At 39.1% G+C, this 19239-nt stretch overlaps 1 protein-coding gene across 1 annotated transcript; it reads left to right on the forward strand.

Annotated features, from left to right (window-relative positions):
• The first annotated feature begins 275 nt into the window (after positions 1-275).
• Positions 276-18621, forward strand: LOC134746465 (putative leucine-rich repeat-containing protein DDB_G0290503). The gene is made up of 10 exons (XM_063680862.1): positions 276-475; positions 4968-5132; positions 6116-6233; positions 6744-6923; positions 8631-10324; positions 13405-13568; positions 13965-14075; positions 16293-16437; positions 17761-17822; positions 18473-18621. The coding sequence occupies exons 1-10, from the start codon at positions 422-424 to the stop codon at positions 18612-18614; spliced, it is 2835 nt and encodes a 944-aa protein (XP_063536932.1). The 5' UTR covers positions 276-421; the 3' UTR covers positions 18615-18621.
• The last annotated feature ends 618 nt before the right edge of the window (positions 18622-19239 follow it).

The following is a 19239-nucleotide window of genomic DNA, read 5'->3' on the forward strand; positions in this document are numbered from 1 at the left end:
AGTAATTTTCTAGATGACCGGAAACAACCCCAAAATCTGCCAACCCTACAAAAATGTGTCCACAAAATTAATTACTCTGTACAGATAAATCTGATGGCAACCGTATCATGACATCTCGTGTCATTTCGTGAACGCGAAACATCTGGTGAAAACTGTCCTATCATCTCATAGTGTGATCACAAATCATGTAGTGTGGTGTAGTTGTGATGGACATCGTCGTGTCATTCCGTGAGCGAACCATATGGTATAGTAACTATTGGATCATATCATAGAGTGATCGTAGATCATGTAGTGTGGTGTAGTGAGTGGTGATTGACATCGTGTGTGGTCATTTCGTGAGCGAACCATATGGTCTAGTGACTATCGCATCATATCACCGTGTGGCGTCATGGTATCATGTAGTGTGGTGTAGTGAGTGGTGATGTTTCTGTGGAAATACTTTAGGGATAGTGGTATGGGGCTGCCGGATTTGACGGTGAGTGTGATTGGATCGTCTAGATCGTATATATTTAAAATAATTACTTTGTAAACTTAGACAATCTTGAACAAGATAACTTCCATACAAAGTAAATATTTGCTCTTATAGCCAAGCATCTTTATTTTAGTTCGGTCGAAGATTTGTTACAATTTAGATCTCTATCCAATGTCCCTGCAAAGGATTTTCCCGGTTACTTTTTAAGGATAATTTTTACTTAACATTTTTACTATTCACAACCCTGATTTCAGGGTTGAATTTGCTTCCATATTGAACAACGTTTTGTCACTTATATGTATACGAAGTCGGTGGCAGAAGCTATTAACAATTAATAAAAATCACCAGTTTTGAATCAGTCACAAGTCGTGCCAATCAAACTGATGAAAACGTGAACGGAGCTCAATTGAGGAGTCTTTTCAAAAGGGCTTATTTCTCTATGGACACCATACAAAAATAAGCCCTTTTGAAAAGACACTCCTCAATTTGATACAATGATATCCCTCATTACCGTCAGGATGTTTCAGCGCTTGCCTCTCAATTGAATATGATGCCGTCAATTGGCCCACAATGTCGCAAATGGCCACCTCGATTATTGCACGTTCGCTTGTGTTTATATGCAAGGTATATCTGTAAAATAAATCACAAGTACAAAAAAAATATGATTAAAGATAATACTAATCACACGGTTTGTTTGTGTTAACTTAAAGTTTAACGAAATCATCTCTCCCGAGCCAATTTGTTATACAAACAAAGTACGTAAATAAATTACGGTATTACCACTGTAATAATAAGACTGTGAGCGTCTTGGCTGTGAACTAAGTGTCTACTGCAAACCACGTTCGACGTATTGCCTCCCTGTCACACTTACGTACGAATAAACAAGTGCGACAGGGAGGAAACACGTCGAACGTAGTTCGCGGTTGACCCTCTGACATCACATATGGTGATACAATAAAAACGATTAACTGACTATTAAAACATTTAAAACGAAGTGGCCGTGGCATTGGTGATATTTTTATTTCGAAGGAAAAATAGCGACAAATTAAATACGCGAGTCTCAAACCAAAGTATGTAAATAATTTATTGTAGTTTTTAAAGTCTGCTGTTCATGCTAAATACATATCTACACAGCTAAGCTGGCCAGGTGTTCGAGATTATCTGAACACATTTTAACAACGTTTGCGTTCAATCAAAGCGAAGAGAGATAATACTAACGTTTTAAATAAAATAAAAACTACACGGTAATGACATTAATTATGTGTACAAAACGCGAGAGTTTAAAGTGTTATAAAAACTAAACGTATTGATTTTAGTGATGTTTTTTTATGTCACAAAAATACCTCTGTAAGCTCTTTGTCAACGTATTTTTGAACCACCCCCCATTCATCCTCGAGAACTAATAGCCATAAAAATTATCGGAATGCATTAGTTTAGTGCTCTAATTTACACATTTTCTCAATGAGCATCGTCGAAAATGTTTTCCAGAAAAACTCCCCAATTCTCCGTAAACGCAAAATGATACATAAATGCTATTTATAAAATGGAATTCCAGATATTAGACATTCCAGATGTAGGAAGATGTTATCTCTCTAATAATAAAGCATTCTAATAACTAGTGGATCAATGAACTGTAGGTTTTGCTAATAAATGTAGTGTTGCAATATAATAGCAGTTTATTTATACTAAATTGAGTAAAAAAAAAAAATAGGTTATAGACAGACTAATTAAGTAGTCGGTCAAAAATCAACAACAAACCAAATAGTTGGTCAAAAATCAAGAACAAAGTCCGATTGATGGACCATTAGTGTATACACTTTGCGAGGAAGTCGTCGGTTGCACCAAACTGTTTGTTAAATTTTATTGTATAGAAAGTTTCATAGTAAATTGCCGCGGCGCGCTGGGTGACGTTAATCACTCTGTCAAATGCGGATGGTGCAACTGGCACTTATAAACAAAACGTCTTACAACCAGATAGACATGCGAAAGCATTTTGCAAAAGCTGAAACCGAGAGGCTTTGGGCCTTCGCGCACGTTCGGTCAATAACCGCCTCTCCCAAAAAGGACGCAAGATTTCAATTTACCGCCATTTTTGTATTTTAGTGCTGGCAACCCTAAAAAAACCATTTGACAGCTGAAATAGCTGAATGTTTAGGGTTTGTAAAAATGGCGGGTTATACGAATGATCAACGCGTTTTTATTATTGAACAATATTTCAAAAGTAATGAAAGTTTGGCGGGTACGGTTCGAAAATTCCTAGTCGTGTGATCTCTCGATTCGGTGATCAGAATTGTCCCCCTAGATCTTGCGATTTAACGCTTTTAGATTTCTTTTTAGGATTATTTAAAGTCTAGCCAATAAGCCCACAACCACTCATGCTTTAAAAGAGGAAATTCGATGCTGCATCGGAGAAATTCAGCCGCATCTATGCAAAATGGTCATAGAAAATTTTGACAAAAGAGTGCGTATGTGCCAGCAAAACCTAGGAGGACATTTGCCTGACGTATTATTCCACAAATAACCCTATTTTATGTATTTCAAGATTTTATATACAAATGTATTATAACGACAAAAAAAAATGTGTTTTCCATCAATTTCAAATCTTGCGTCCTATTTTGGGACACCCTTTAGGTGTATGATATCATCTAGGATTTCGAAGAATATACTATTATTGTATCAAATTAATCGTGACACTGAGCCCGAAAGTGATGACGAACGGCCTGGTGATCTTTTAGGCTGAGTTGTAACCGGGGCGGGTAAAATTAGACCGTGTGTGACCCGGTTGGCTAACCGTTGGACTATCGACACGTTAACGTGTTCGGTTTAATGTTTTTAACTTTATTGTGAGTTTATTGCATTGGTTTGGTTTTCGTCATTATATCTACAGGGCTACAGTGATGCAGTGGCGTGACTAGGGGTGGGGGGGCAGAGGGGGCAAGTGCCCCGGGTGCCATCCAAGGGGGGGGCGCCAAAATGGGCAAAAGGCAGCAGCAGGGAAACTTTTGTTAGTCGTCAGGGGGCGCAAATTTGGTGACTACCCCGGGCGCCATATCCTCTAGCTACGCCCCTGCAGTGATGTTTCAAAGCACGAATTAGTCTTACACTTTACACGTCTTCTACAATCAAATCTTTAATGGTGACGAAGGGCTTGGTGATTTTTAGGCGGGGTTTGTAACCGGGGCGGGTAAAATTAGACCGTGTGTGACCCGGTTGGCTAACCGTTGCTGGACTATCGACGCGTTAACGCGTTCGGTTTAATGTTTATTGCTTTGGTTTGGTTTTCGTCATCGTACCTACATCGATGTTTTCTTTTTCGATGTGATGATTTGGAGACGGAAATAAAAACCCATGTAAGAAAAGAAAACATTTTTAAAAATCATTTAGTCAATATTTAACACAACTGGGTGGCTTTTTGGAAGTTCGAAATGCATTTTTTGTCTAAGCGCGTTCACGAACAAAATGTGTAACTGACGAAGTTTATGTATGGACATACTATTTCCAACTAATATTTACCACGTATACAGGGTGGCTAAAAATAAGTGCATTCCCGTTGCCAGGGAGGTTTTGGGGATATACTGAGCAACCACGAAATCGCAAAAACCCTCCCATAGAAAATGGAACAGGCAAAATGTATGAAACAGGCAAATATTTTTTCGCGATTTCGGGGTTGGTCCCGTAGTAAACGTTGCTTAGTATAATCCCAAAACCTCCTTGGTAACGGGAATGCTTTTTATTTTTTAGCCACCGTGTATATGATACCACAAATGTTTACGAACCGTAGGTATTACTTGCGCTCGCATAGCAAATTTTCATAACCGAAGTATATGCATCGAACCAAAAGCCATTAATGGAATTTTATTGTATACTTACTCGTAAACTAGACAAGAACCAGGTCCATGTGAATATTGTGAATACAGGAGTAAATCACAAAAATTGTCTTACTGCAAACATCAAACATTTATTCAGCAAATAGACCACAGGGGCACTTTTACATGTCAATTTTTTGTTAACACTAGTTCTATTTTCGCGCTATCACAATAGAGTCCTTTGCCAAATACTCGAGTTGCTTCTAGTTCAAACAAAGTACAGTTTATTGCAGATACAGGGCTTTATTGTCCTCTTATCAAACATGCGTCGAAAGATTGTCTTTACGTTCGTAATAGGACATTTACCATTAAGTTTACGTTCGTATCACTAGTTCTATTTTCGCGCTATCACAATAGAGTCCTTTGCAAAATACTCGAGTTGCCTCTAGCGTAGGAAACGAAGTACTCTTATCAAACATGCGTCAAAAGATCGTCTTTGCGTTCGTAACAGTACATTTACCATTAAGTTTACGTTCGTATTTTTTTTTATTACTACATGTCTCGATCGTTAGAGGATTACCAGCCTGGTGTTCACAAAATGGCCTCTCTTAAAAGTGTCCTTTATGTCACATTCGGGCGCCAATTTCTTGCGGCCTTAGTATTAATGTACTATTGTTTATTTGTTATAGGAGGTACGCGCTGAACGCGATGTTCTCCAAGCGCGCATGTCAGAGCAAGCGCTCAAGATATCCTCGCTGTCGGCGCGGCTCGAGACTCAGAGGAACAACGCCGAGGCGCTCGCGCACCAGGCGGCCCACCAGCTGACGGTCAGCCTGCACGACGCGCTGGCAGAGGTCAGTCATGTTCACACACATATCATCAGCCTCGCTTTCAGTTGGTGCATATAAGGATGAGAGCGCTAGCATTAGTGTTATCTGTCCCTCTTGAGAGGTCAGTTAATAGTACATTTCCTCTTTCTTTAACTCAAACCGAGGCTGGCTAATGCCACACGGACACCATGGAGACTGTATAAAGGAGCCAAATCACTATGTATGAAAAGTGTCCATCAAAAAACAGTAATTAGGCGGCGCCACCATACACCGAAATACTACCAAAAACAACCTACGTAATTTGGTCGGGTTATTTGTTGCATTATATGCATGGAGACTGTATAAAGGAGCCAAATCTCTATGTATGAAAAGTGTCCATCAAAAAACAGTAATTAGGCGGCGCCACCATTCACCGAAATACTACCAAAAACAACCTACGTAATTTGGTCGGGTTATTTGTTGCCTTATATGGTTCATGTTATACTCATGTCCCAGAGCCTAACTAGCGCCACCGGAGAGATTAGGAACTATTATTTAAAGCTTAACGCGGTCACTTTTACAACAATTCTGCCATAAGAGATTGCGATCCTTTCTATACCATCCATAACGGACACCTCGGCCCTTCCATTCCGTGGCCTCCGAGTTAGTGACTCAAAAACCACATCTCTTGCCTCTCAACGGATAACTTGTAAAAAATAAATAATAATTATATTCATATCTGCTAGTGAGGCACGAATAGTTTATGTTTATGTCTAACCTAACTTGTAGCGGTGGTAGCGTGGTCGCGTCGTGCGTCACCTTCGCGCTTACATACTTGTTAGTACGTGACAGGCAGGGTGACGGCGATAAACACGCGACAGAGTAGATTGATTGCCTGATGTCGAAAGGCACTATTTTTATCATACCCAGACATCTAAAATCATTTACATTATATTTCATTTCATATCAACAGTATTTGGCCGTAAGGTGCACGGAGCACAGTAATCTAATTGTATTTAATTTAACAGGTACAAAGGCTAAAAGAAGAGTTGGAATCAAAAGACAAGCAGTTGATACGAGCAAAGCAGAATTTAGAAGGGAAGGAAAAGCTGAACGAGCGGCACCAAGCGTTATATGGAAACTCATGTAAGTTTACTGACAGCTTTGGATAAAAAACGAATTACAAAGCACATCATATCAGAATCAGAATAAAAAACATATAAACCTCTGCATGCAGGCATAAAAAGGACCAAACACTAATGCAACCATCTCATTCTGTCTTGTAAGTGTGTCCTCTACGTTCGTGGTTTGCCACTATGTAAATTGAAAAAAGTGTAGCCGGGTATAAAATATTTCAATCACAATTTATATAATTTCTATTCTTTTCTGTCGGACTGTACTTGAGACGAATAAGCGAGTAAATGTGGAACATCATAACTATAAGCAAGTCACTTCTTGATTGTTGTAGCAGTGTTAGCGATAGTCATTATCCATACCATATTGTAATCTAATTCCGCTTGTCCGCTTTACCCACACTGCTAACCGTCCATCGGTAAACCTTATTACGAGCACAAAAGCCATAAGATCCACCGATGGGCAGTTAAGAGTGTTGCTGTCTGTACTTGCACTTGACAATACATATTATTCTTCCATCAGGTAACCCCAAAGACAAGGTGATCATTCTCGAGCGCGAGCTCTCCGCAACTCAGACACGTATCGGTCAGCTGGAAGCCCTCGCCAAGAGCTTAGAACAGGATAAAGATGAATTGCAGGCGAGCTTGCGGGACCACCAACGCGCGCTGGCCGAGAGAGAGGAGCAGCTACAGGAGATCATGGGTAAGTCTACTGTCATCTCCGCAGCTCAGACCAGCACAGGTCAGCTGGAAGCTTTAGCAAAGAGAGTAGAACAGGATAAAGATGACTTACAGGCAAGCTTGCGGGACCACCAACGCGCGCTGGCCGAGAGAGAGGAGCAGCTACAGGAGATCTTGGGTAAGTCTACTATTATCTCCGCAGCTCAGACCAGCACAGGTCAGCTGGAAGCTTTAGCAAAGATAGTAAAACAGGATAAAGATGAGTTGCAGGCAAGCTTGCGTGACCACCAACGCGCGCTGGCCGAGAGAGAGGAGCAGCTACAGGAGATCATGGGTAAGTCTACTGTCATCTCCGCAGCTCAGACCAGCACAGGTCAGCTGGAAGCTTTAGCAAAGAGAGTAGAACAGGATAAAGATGACTTACAGGCAAGCTTGCGGGACCACCAACGCGCGCTGGCCGAGAGAGAGGAGCAGCTACAGGAGATCTTGGGTAAGTCTACTATTATCTCCGCAGCTCAGACCAGCACAGGTCAGCTGGAAGCTTTAGCAAAGATAGTAGAACAGGATAAAGATGAGTTGCAGGCAAGCTTGCGTGACCACCAACGCGCGCTGGCCGAGAGAGAGGAGCAGCTACAGGAGATCATGGGTAAGTCTACTGTCATCTCCGCAGCTCAGACCAGCACAGGTCAGCTGGAAGCTTTAGCAAAGAGAGTAGAACAGGATAAAGATGACTTACAGGCAAGCTTGCGGGACCACCAACGCGCGCTGGCCGAGAGAGAGGAGCAGCTACAGGAGATCTTGGGTAAGTCTACTATTATCTCCGCAGCTCAGACCAGCACAGGTCAGCTGGAAGCTTTAGCAAAGATAGTAGAACAAGATAAAGATGAGTTGCAGGCATGCTTGCGTGACCACCAACGCGCGCTGGCCGAGAGAGAGGAGCAGCTACAGGAGATCATGGGTAAGTCTACTGTCATTTCCGCAGCTCAGACCAGCACAGGTCAGCTGGAAGCTTTAGCAAAGAGTCTAGAACAGGATAAGGACGAGTTGCAAGCAAGCTTGCGGGACTACCAACGCGCGTTGGCCGAGAGAGAGGAGCAGCTACAGGAAATCATGGGCATGTTTACAAAGTACTACTTACAAAACTTTAGGTTTAGGTTGTATTTAGGTTCACTTGAACTGACCGTTATTTTATTACCATGTTTACATTTAGACTTTCCCAAATTCACTTGTCAAAAATAATGTGAACAGCCAAACCCCGACTCACTGAGTCAGACTGCACATGTTTGGCAGTGCTCCAACTTCCATTAGTATTATATATCGCGGCACCCACTAATGTAACGTTAAGGACCGTTCAGTGGCTGTTAAGCATAGTGGCTTGGGTTCCGTGTTCGATTGTGTCCAAAATTATATTTGTCGGATTTAACATTTTAATTTAAATAATGCCACTTGGTACATTTTAATAACTTCTAAGTATATTTTATTTAATTCTTACACTGCAGATCAGCCACATTTAAAATCGTTTGCATCAACAAAATTTAACGACTGTCTTTCGTGAGATAGATAATTCTGAAAATAATATTGATGGAACATTACTTTTATAGAAAATGGTCCATTAAAACAAAAAAGGGAGAAGAGAATAAATTGAGGAAATAAGTTCGTCATTCAAACTAAACTATTTTTATTGAGCAATAAAGTTTCAATAAACAATATGTATTTTATTGTCCTACAGCTCTCAAACTGGACGACGACCAAAAAGAAGACGAACCAGAAGGCAAAACGTCCGCCAGAACCCTCAGCGACATAGTGTCCATCTCCGAATTCGACGAACAGGACCTGCAAATGCGTCGCGCCGAACTCAAAGCTCAAAACCTCAGCCTCTCCGGCATCCCCCACGCTGATAACAGAGATAAAACACAAAACAGGACTCAACCCCCTGATGTATCCAAGGCTAACATTAGCTCCCTAAACCTAGACTTTATTGACCACTTTGATCTACCTAGCTTCACACCGAGAGCTGAATCTTTACCATTAACATCCACTCAGAATAAGGACAGGTTTAAGAGAAACGTTAACGAGATGACATTATTCGGTACTGCGGAGACATTTGAAAATGTTAAGCATTCTACAGCTCAAAACATACCTGATAACTGTTCTTTATACCCAAATAGAGAGGTAGATGATAGTAAAGATGTCAGCGTTGCTCCGAAGAAGATTGATTTCTCAGCAGAACCTTCACAAGATAATAGGAGTCATGATGAAGAGTTTACTTCACTAAGAGAACTTGGTATCACACTTGATATAAGGCAGGAGAATTTCCCAGACATATTGACACAGTTGAAACACGAGATTAAGAAGTCTAGGAGCGAACTTGATACTTGCAAATCGGAGTTGAAAAACGCTGAAGAACAATTATGTGAATTCCCAGCTCTTAAAGAAGAAGTAGAAGAGCTGAAAGGATTGCTAGAAAACACCATGGCTACTATGGAGAATGATAAGAAGTTCTATGAAAATCAGCTGGAACATTTCTCTTCAAATAAAACTCTGTTAGAACAAAGAGTGAATGAACTAACGCAAGAAGTTAATGAGAAATCAAAAGATTTACACCTTCTTAAAGAAGATATTTTAAGGAGAGAAAATATGATACTAGAACTAGCTAAAGAGAAACGTAATTTGACCAACAAATTGACTGAATTAGAAGTCAAAATTGACGAAATACAGAGCAGAAATAATTCTCTAGAAAAATGTGAGACCGAAAACCGCATTTTGAAAGAAAAGATTTCTGAACTTCAGAAACTAGAACAGTTAGTATCCGAGAAGAATCAACAAATTGACAGTTTGAACCAACATTTAGACAGATTAGACGACATGCAGAGACGCCTTAATGACAAAACGGAAGAACTGGACAACTTAAAAGAGGCGTTTGAAGAAAAATCAAACGAATTATTCAGACTACAAGATACCATTGACGCTCAAAATCGTGACATCGACAAAATCAACGAAGAAAATAACAACCTTAATGTAACCAACAAAGAACTAAAGCTGAAACTAACTAAACTAGAAAAAGATCAAGAGAACGCGTCACTCAAACTACAAAATAGCGAAACTGAACTAGAAAGAGTGAACTCACTAAACAACGAATTGACATCGAAAATAGACGAACTAAAAGATTTAACAGACAAGCTTAAAGATAAAGAAACAGAGATAGATATACTGAATGAAGACATAAATTCTTACCATGAAGAGATAGCGTCTTTAAAGGAACAGATGAAGATGGTGTCGCGCAGTCCGTCGCCGAAGAGTAAGAGTGAGAAAGGGACGGACAGACAGGCGAGCAACGATAAGAAGCAGTTGGCTAAGATAAGGAAGCAGATCTCACTGCTGCAGCATGAGCTGGACTTTAACAGGAAGGAACTCAATGATAAGGTGAGACATATTTTATTGCTTCGTAACATCATAGAGTAACTTATACTAGAGCGCTACTGTCATAGTAAATTTTGTAACCACAGTAAATTCACTGCCATCTGTTGACACACTTTAAAACTAAAAATGAAGATTTATAAAAATACGATAAAATGTATTTAAATATGGATAAATGATTTTTTTATTTGCATTAATTATTTTTATATGATTTTAACCCATGTTCTTTCACTGGTATGCGTTAAAATTATAAATAACAAACGAAACAGTCAACGCCCTCTATACGAGTGTAGGCCAAAACTAGTGGCGCCATCTGATCGAGAATCAAATTTTCGTGATTTTCGAGGCACGTTTTTTCCTTAGACTGTATCCATCTATTACGGAGTTATATCTGTCTTTGGTAACATGCAGGAAAAAATGGAATACGATGACGCAATAATTTTGATTGTTTAGTTTAGCAGTCAACTCATACAGTCAGATCACTCAGTCTGAGCTAACTTTGAACCAACTTTGATGTGTCATAATAAACTTCGTATTTTAATAGAAATTGGCGTTTATGGAGGACACTGCCACACTTCGTTATTGCAAAGTCTATGAAGAACTATTATTTCTGCTTTAATGATGCTACCGCAGGGTGCATTAATTCTTAGCAGTAATTTTTTACATTTGATTCGATGCCAAAAATATCGGCGATAATGCCAACTTATGGTGTAGAATATAAAGATGAGCGTGAATTTTCACGGCTAAAAGCTTTTTACAGACGTGGGCTATTATAAGTATTAATACGAGTATTAATATTAAAAATATTATTTAAATGAAATTAAATTTCTTTATTTGACAGCAAATCCAATTTGGTCCATAAATTTGTTAGTTATAGCTTATACCTTATGTTAGTAACACAACAACAGTAACCTAATAATAGTATTTTATACAATCGTGATATAATAGAGAGCTTTTCAGTCGAGTACCGTGTTTAAGCAACGAAGCTTGCTGAGTTGCTTAAGTTAAGGTACGAGATTGAAAAGCTTGATTATATCACTATTGTATACAATACTTTTTCTACGAGACAAAAAAAATAATACTTTCAACTAGTAGAATCATATAGGTAAACAAACCAAAAGTATACAGCTATACGCGAGCTGCCGCAGCCCGCGATACCTTCATACAGTTCATACCGATGCCCCGGCCGCCGGGCCCGGCGCCCCCGGCGGGTTGGTCAACGACACCTCCGAGTAACTCATGAGGCCCTGGTACCTGCTCAAGCTAAATTCAATTTTAAGACAGTTTTTTTCTCGATTTTGCCCACCGTAGCCTATGGAGACTAACAAGCAACGCTAAGTGGTTTTCGTAGGGTATGGATGATGCTATATGAAGGGTGTCACATGCGCGTTTCTGACTTATGAAGCAATTGTTTCTACTACAACATAAAATAAAATGTTTTTGTTGGCCAACCAATCACAAAGCAGATGCATTAAATCGAGTCTCCTCGAAATGTATGAAGTTCTATTTTCAAAAATTTTATAATTGACTAAACCGTATTGATAAAATTCTTATGCTTGAGTCGGAAGTGCCATAGACTATCCAACGTTGAAAAAAGTAAGGTTGTAGTGTTGCATGTGAAGTTGTAACACACAGATTATACTCGACGAGTAGAAAAAATATTTAATGAATTATAAACAAAAAGACTTGGTCCGCTGACCCATTGCCCATAACAAAGGACAATCTAGCTTATTAGCTATCATGTTTAAACGTAGCGTCAATATGCTGAACGATTTTCAAGAAAAACTTACAGTGGTTTAAATTAGCACTAGCCCAGCACCAGCGTGAAATAAATTCAGACATTTTTGAATTTAATGTAGCAATAAAGTTCTTATAAGTATTCTCCGATCCAAAACTTTATTGCTCCAAAAACGAATCAATCCAATGTAACTTTGAATGACACCCCTATTCTTCCGTATTAGAGATGTATATGTATATGTTTTTATTTCCGTTAAATTCGACACGTTGCTTGGTACATTAATAGAAGCTACCTGGTATATCGCTTTTTGTAAAATTCGAAAAAAAAATATTTTTTTCCTTTTTCATACAAAATAAATGAATATTGCATTGTAAAAGGTCCTTTAGAGTTACGTAAAAGTTAGTGTGACACATAATGAAAGAAAAGTATGTAATGTCGGAATTGTCAAACTAACTCACCTCAGTAACCTTCTTGTAGTGAATAGCTATCAATGGAAAACCCTTTACTGACGAAACTTAAAAAATAAATAAAATTTGAAGGCAATGAAGAATCTTTTACACAGGCTCAGCAATTAAATTTATTTATTGAATATCTCAAAAACTGTAAGAGTTAAAATACTAGTTTCTTAGAGAAATTAACTTTATATAACCAGAAGAATCTCCCCTTAAAATTAACGGAAATCAAAAATGACACGGTATATGAAAAGATAAAGAGATAAAGAGTTAATTTTTCAACTAGGCATATTACAATGCGCTTATGTACGTCAAATAAAGCTACGCCGGCTGTAACCCTTATACCACTGCTCGAGAAGATATAAATCACTCCTCAATTAGAGGAAGGTAACCCAATATGGGACCGGCAAGAAACTCGGCGGGATACATCATGCATTAATTTACCACAAACGGGTTGTTTTCTGCTCTATTTCTTCTTCTTCCTTGCTCCATCCCACTTCAGGTGGGGACGGCTCTCCTAATTATTTTGCGCCACGAGATTCTTTCGAGGGTTGTCGGATCGGGTAAATTGTTCCTCTTAAGTAATGAGGGCTATCGTTTTTTTGCTCACCAGTTGGCGCCTCTGTTGATGGTGGTCCAAAAGACTATAGAAAAGCTCTCAGTCATTGAAGTGACAAGTGACATTTGACATTTCGAACTATGGAAAAAACCACCATCTACACTAGCGCCCCTAGTGGCGAATTCACACGCGTTAGCCCTCATTGGGTCATGCTGGTCCACCATATTGAGGGCTCTTTTTCTCCAGCAGGTTCAGATCTTTTTTGGCAACGTACTCTACGCCCCTTCGCATCACGTGTCCGTTTTCTGCTCTATTTAATATCTTATTTATTTGACAGGCCTTCGAGCTAGCCAAAGCCAAGCTAGACGTGACAGAGCTTCGCAACAGCCTATCACAAGCCACGAAGCAAGCAGCCGACGGTGAAGAATTCAAAAAAGAAGCAGAGACAATGAGAGCGGAAAGAGACAGATTAGCCGAGCAGCTACAAGCAGTTTCAGAGAGGTGAGAGATCTAAATTATGCGAGTGTTTAATTTATGACCATGATTTTTAGGGTTCCGTACCCAAAGGGTAAAAACGGGACCCTATTACTAAGACTTCACTGTCCGTCCGTCTGTCACCAGGCTGTATCTAATGAACCGTGATAGCTAGACAGTTGAAATTTTCACAGATGATGTATTTCTGTTGCCGCTATAACAACAAATAATAAATATTTAAGTGGGGCTCCCATACAACAAACGTGATGTTTTTGCCGTTTTTTGTGTAATGGTACGTACGTGGAGTCCAACTCGCACTCGGCCGGTTTTTTTTTTTATCTTGTCATTCTAGTCTGTTAAAACCTTGAATTTGGTTGGCACTGCTAATTCCTTGGATATCGTTAAATGCTCTTATTACTGCAGAATACGGGAAGAATCGGACATGACCGAGCTGAAGATGAAACTTCATGAGAAGACTGAGAAGTGCCAGGAATTGGAGGCGGAGATCCAAGACTTGAGAGATCTAGTAGACAGGTAAGTTACCTGTGAAATGTATGTTACCTGAGGCAGGGGCATGGCAAATGAGAAAAAAAGAGTAAAAAGCTTAAGGCCGTTCCATCGGTTTGCCGCTGTCTTTGTCACATTTCGCAAGAAAGAACGGGAAAGAACATACGCGCCAAGTGTCAATTTTGATCGAATTTTGTCGGTTTTTATTTATTTTAAAAACGTTATCTTACAATATCGAAATTCTAAAGCTATGAAATTACTATTTATGTTAAGATTGTTTTTTCTTCTTTTTTTGTTTATAGTATCACATAATAAATAACCGAGTAAAGTAGGATTAAAAGTCCAAGTTAGAGGTTACTTTGGGAATTAATTGTATCGAGCGAAGTGTCATAATTCGTGTATCGGAAGCTATGTTGTTAAAGATAATATAGTCAAGAACTACATATATTTTTTCCACGTCTACGAATATCAACGCCTCTTAGAAAAACATGATCATATAAGGAGATTTTTCGCCTTCTGGCTCAGGGAACCGCCTTAACAAAGGGCGCCAAAATCCCATTTCGCTCTACCCTGATCAAGGATTTGGTCCGGCACTGCTGAGGTAACATACATTTCACTGGAAGCTTAAAATGTTAATAGTGCTCACCTCAAGGCAATGCTTTAGATATTTTCGAAGGTAAAAAGAAAATATACCATCGTTACCGCTCACGGCAACTAGCAATGAAAATAGGTACTATCTACGAAGTAATATAACTGAATTCCATAATTTCATTGAGAGATTTTAAAATCTTCTTATTGGCTCTACTATTCTCTAAGAACAAATAAAATTATTTTCTATGAAAATATTTTAATTTGTGGTTTTTCAAGTAGACACACTACTATTTAAACTATAAACTGAAATAAATGTCATATACGAAGGAAAAAATGACCAAGCCTCCAGTGTCCAGAGCTGGAATCGAACCAGCGTACCCCGTTTACCGGACAGGTGCCTGAACCGCTCGGCTATCCGGTCACGGCGGCATGGGTCGAAATTTCCAAGTATATGACAATTCCCGAAGGCTTGTGGCGCCCCCTGGCCATCTCTAAGGTAGAACAGTATGGTTCGACCTTCTAACTGAATCAACTCAGGTGATTACGGGCTAGCGGGGTTTTCCTTCGTATATGACATTTATTTCAGTTTATGGCTCTACTATTATTTATTAAAAAAGAATAAGTCTAAGGTCTGTTCTTTTTATTCCGTAGACTAAAACGACGTTTCATGTGTAAGACATGACATTTATTAGTACCACATGAAATGTCATTTTAGTCTACGGAATAAAAAAACAGAATATAGTACATGTGGCAGCATTTTTGTTTTCAAAATATTTTTATTTTTAATATTTTATTTTATTTATATTTAGAACGGTTTCACTCACTTGTATTTTTAGTCGCTTTACAAGTAAATACAAGTAAGTGAAACCGTTCTGATCTAAATATTTTGAAATATGTCTCACGATAGTTTGAGTTCGAAAATATTTTTACTTTAAAAAAGATATTAGTTTAATTTGTAAAGTTTAAAGCAAACTAGCATAACGTCATCGATCTCGAAATAGTTTCCCGTCTTTTTAAACTATACGGAATACAATCAGCATCACCTACAGAGGTTGCTAAGTGGGCGGGGTGTCTATCTCAACACAACGTATTGGAAATTTAGTTCTTTAAAGATAAATGTCGTCGCGGGTAAAATTTAATAATTTAAGGTCCTTTGGCTGGCAATTTTACGCTTGAGAGTTAAGGGGTTAAGGAGATAAGCGTCAGATACACCCTTCTATTAGTTACTTCAATGTGCGGAATGCAGTAAATAGAGAAGCATGGCGGGAAACTACGAAAAAAGCCGTACAACGACCTCAATGACCACGACTGCTCTGACAAGAGTATCCGACTGAGAAGAGAGATTAGTTGCTTCTACTTCTGACTACACAAACACAGTCTATAGGTATACAGTCACTGAACCAGCCGTAGCACAGTCGCATTTTTTCCCTTGTCACCATGCCTGTCACGTTCTAACAAGTATGTAAGTGCGAAAGTGACGGGCATAGCGACAGGCGATAAAAATGGAACCATGCTGCGCTCGCTGTAAACTGTATACAGAATGGTCGCGCGCACCCGAGCTGCATACATCGCGATTGTTAGTAGCTCGGTACACATCAAAGTCGTCGGTCTACTGTTACTTCTTACACTGTGAAGTGTGAATTTTGTGTTTAGACTACGCGAAACCGGGCAGCAATGTTCATCGGAGCAACGCGCACTCGTCGTGAGCGGGACGAGGTCTCCCACCGCGGAACTAGAACGGGCACTCAGAGACCAACTCGACTATTCTCATCAACTCGATCAGGACATTATGGAACAGGTACGAATTCACAACGGGACATTCTACTTGTGGACAAATATTTATAAATTTTATAATTTATAACAGTGAGCAGACTGTGAAATACTTTTATAGTTTAATGAGGGCTACCTTTAGTTGGCGCCACTGTAGATGTAGGTCCAGAAAAACAGATCTCAAAATTCTTCTATGCTTATTTTTATAAAATCAATACATTATAATATACACAGAGGTATTTTAACGTCTAAATGTCCCATTTTTACTACCTGTCTAATTTTGCATATATTTAAGTTGGCACTTTTTTAAACCACTAACATTTATTGAGCTATATCTATTGTTTACCATGATTAATCAAAAACGGACAAAGATTTACCACAATTATGAATAAGGAGTGAAAATTTCCCGATAAAAAAGCTTGAAACCCCCAAAACTTCTACGCATTTGACATTTTGAAAGACCTCCATCTACACTAGCGCCCCTAGCGGCGAAATTAAACGCGGTAGCCCTCATTGCGCAATCTCGTAAGAAAAAGACTGCGATTATCGTGCTAAAGCGTTTAAAGTAGACCCATTTTCTAGTGTTGAATGTATTTACCGGTTGATATAACTAACGGATAACCTGCAAGATTGTCATATGTGCCATTTTCAATCAAAAGGGTACTTACTGTCAGTTGTCAATAAGGCGCTATTTCCATACAGCTTCAATTTGAAATCAACCTTATTGACAAGCGACAATGTGGTACCTTTTGGTTGAAAATCAGAAGTCCTCACCACGATCCTCAGAAGTTGTGAACTCTGCAAGTGTTAATAAATTTAAAAATAGACTAGGCAAACTATGCTAACTGTGCTAAGTGAACTATGATTTAGACGTACCAGCATCAGCTGCCTGTCTAAAATGAAATAATAATAATAATAATAAAATACATAAATATACCGACCTTAAAGACGAAATCACTAGGATCTGGAACCAAGAAAAAGTCTACATTGTCCCCATAGTCTTGTCAACGACCGGCGTCATCCCCAAACATCTCCACCATAGTCTGAAGCTCATTGATCTGAAACAAAACACCTACATGCAGCTGCAGAAAGCTGCGATACTAAATACATGCAGAATCGTTAGATAGTTTTTGCAACAAGATGAAGCTAGAACCGAATAAGCTGAATAACCTATTTTTAAAATGTATATCTTTGACTTTATGTCATCTACTTGGCTTAGGCCCGTAGCTGGCATTAACTACCAGCTTATGCTGAGATATAAAAAACCCCTGAAAATAATAATAAATGTCACATATTAGGTAATTAACACCAATGACACCCGAAATATTTAGTAATCATTTCCTTGTTTCAGATTTTATCAGGGAGTAGCGACGAGCATGAAGACATTCCAAGACTCGCTTTGAATTCTTCAAAGTAAGCATTACTTATCTGCTGTACTGTTTTTAGGGTTCCGTACCCAAAGGGTAAAAACGGGACCCTATTACTAAGACTCCGCTGTCCGTCTGTCACCAGGCTGTATCTCATGAACCGTGATAGCTGACAGTTTGAATTTTCACAGATGTGTTTCTGTTGCCGCTAAAACAAATACTAAAAAGTACGGAACCCTCAGTGCGCGAGTCCGACTCGCACTTGGCCGGTTTTTTTTTTTTAGTTAAGGTTTATAAACCATTTGGTTTAGGTAGTCATTTATTTATATTAGTATTTTTTTTCTATCCATTTGCCTATAAATAAATTGTCAAGTTTTAAATATTATCTAAATATCAGAGCAATTTATTGATGCAGTTATTATTGTTCTTAAAAACATTGAATTATTATAGATATGATAAGAATTCACAAAAGGATCGTCAAACACCAAAATTGTATAAAAAAATACTAGTCTAGAAAGTTTCTAGAATAAAAATCTAAATGTCAAAAAATACGGATTACCTATTATATGTAGGTATTCATTGAATTATCAATTTCATCATTATTAACATCATAATAAATAATTAATTAATTTTCAATCACAATCATGAATTGATGATTTATTTATTTTATTTAACTTTAATTTGTATTTTTTTTAGATCATCAAGCTCCCTTCACTCGACATCCTCAGACCGCATGAACCGTCTCAAGTCTGAGAACGATAAGCTGGTCATGCAAGTCAATAATCTGGAAGCGAGGCTGAAGGATAAGGACGCTCTCATCACGGAACTCAACAGGTGAGACCACTTCTTTTAGATCATCAAGCTCCCTTCACTCGACATCCTCAGACCGCATGAACCGTCTCAAGTCTGAGAACGATAAGCTGGTCATGCAAGTCAATAATCTGGAAGCGAGGCTGAAGGATAAGGACGCTCTCATCACGGAACTCAACAGGTGAGACCACTTCTTTTAGATCATCAAGCTCCCTTCACTCGACATCCTCAGACCGCATGAACCGTCTCAAGTCTGAGAACGATAAGCTGGTCATGCAAGTCAATAATCTGGAAGCGAGGCTGAAGGATAAGGACGCTCTCATCACGGAACTCAACAGGTGAGACCACTTCTTTTAGATCATCAAGCTCCCTTCACTCGACATCCTCAGACCGCATGAACCGTCTCAAGTCTGAGAACGATAAGCTGGTCATGCAAGTCAATAATCTGGAAGCGAGGCTGAAGGATAAGGACGCTCTCATCACGGAACTCAACAGGTGAGACCACTTCTTTTAGATCATCAAGCTCCCTTCACTCGACATCCTCAGACCGCATGAACCGTCTCAAGTCTGAGAACGATAAGCTGGTCATGCAAGTCAATAATCTGGAAGCGAGGCTGAAGGATAAGGACGCTCTCATCACGGAACTCAACAGG

The sequence above is a fragment of the Cydia strobilella genome, chromosome 13, assembly GCF_947568885.1.
Source record: "Cydia strobilella chromosome 13, ilCydStro3.1, whole genome shotgun sequence".
Classification (NCBI taxonomy): domain Eukaryota; kingdom Metazoa; phylum Arthropoda; class Insecta; order Lepidoptera; family Tortricidae; genus Cydia; species Cydia strobilella.

Coding starts and splice junctions, on each gene's coding strand:
- LOC134746465 (XM_063680862.1), top strand. CDS start 422: ATGTTTCTGTGGAAATACTTTAGGGATAGTGGTATGGGGCTGCCGGAT. Junction 6,924..8,630: donor GCAGCTACAGGAGATCATGG/GTAAGTCTACTG, acceptor ATTGTCCTACAG/CTCTCAAACTGGACGACGAC. Junction 10,325..13,404: donor GGAAGGAACTCAATGATAAG/GTGAGACATATT, acceptor TTTATTTGACAG/GCCTTCGAGCTAGCCAAAGC.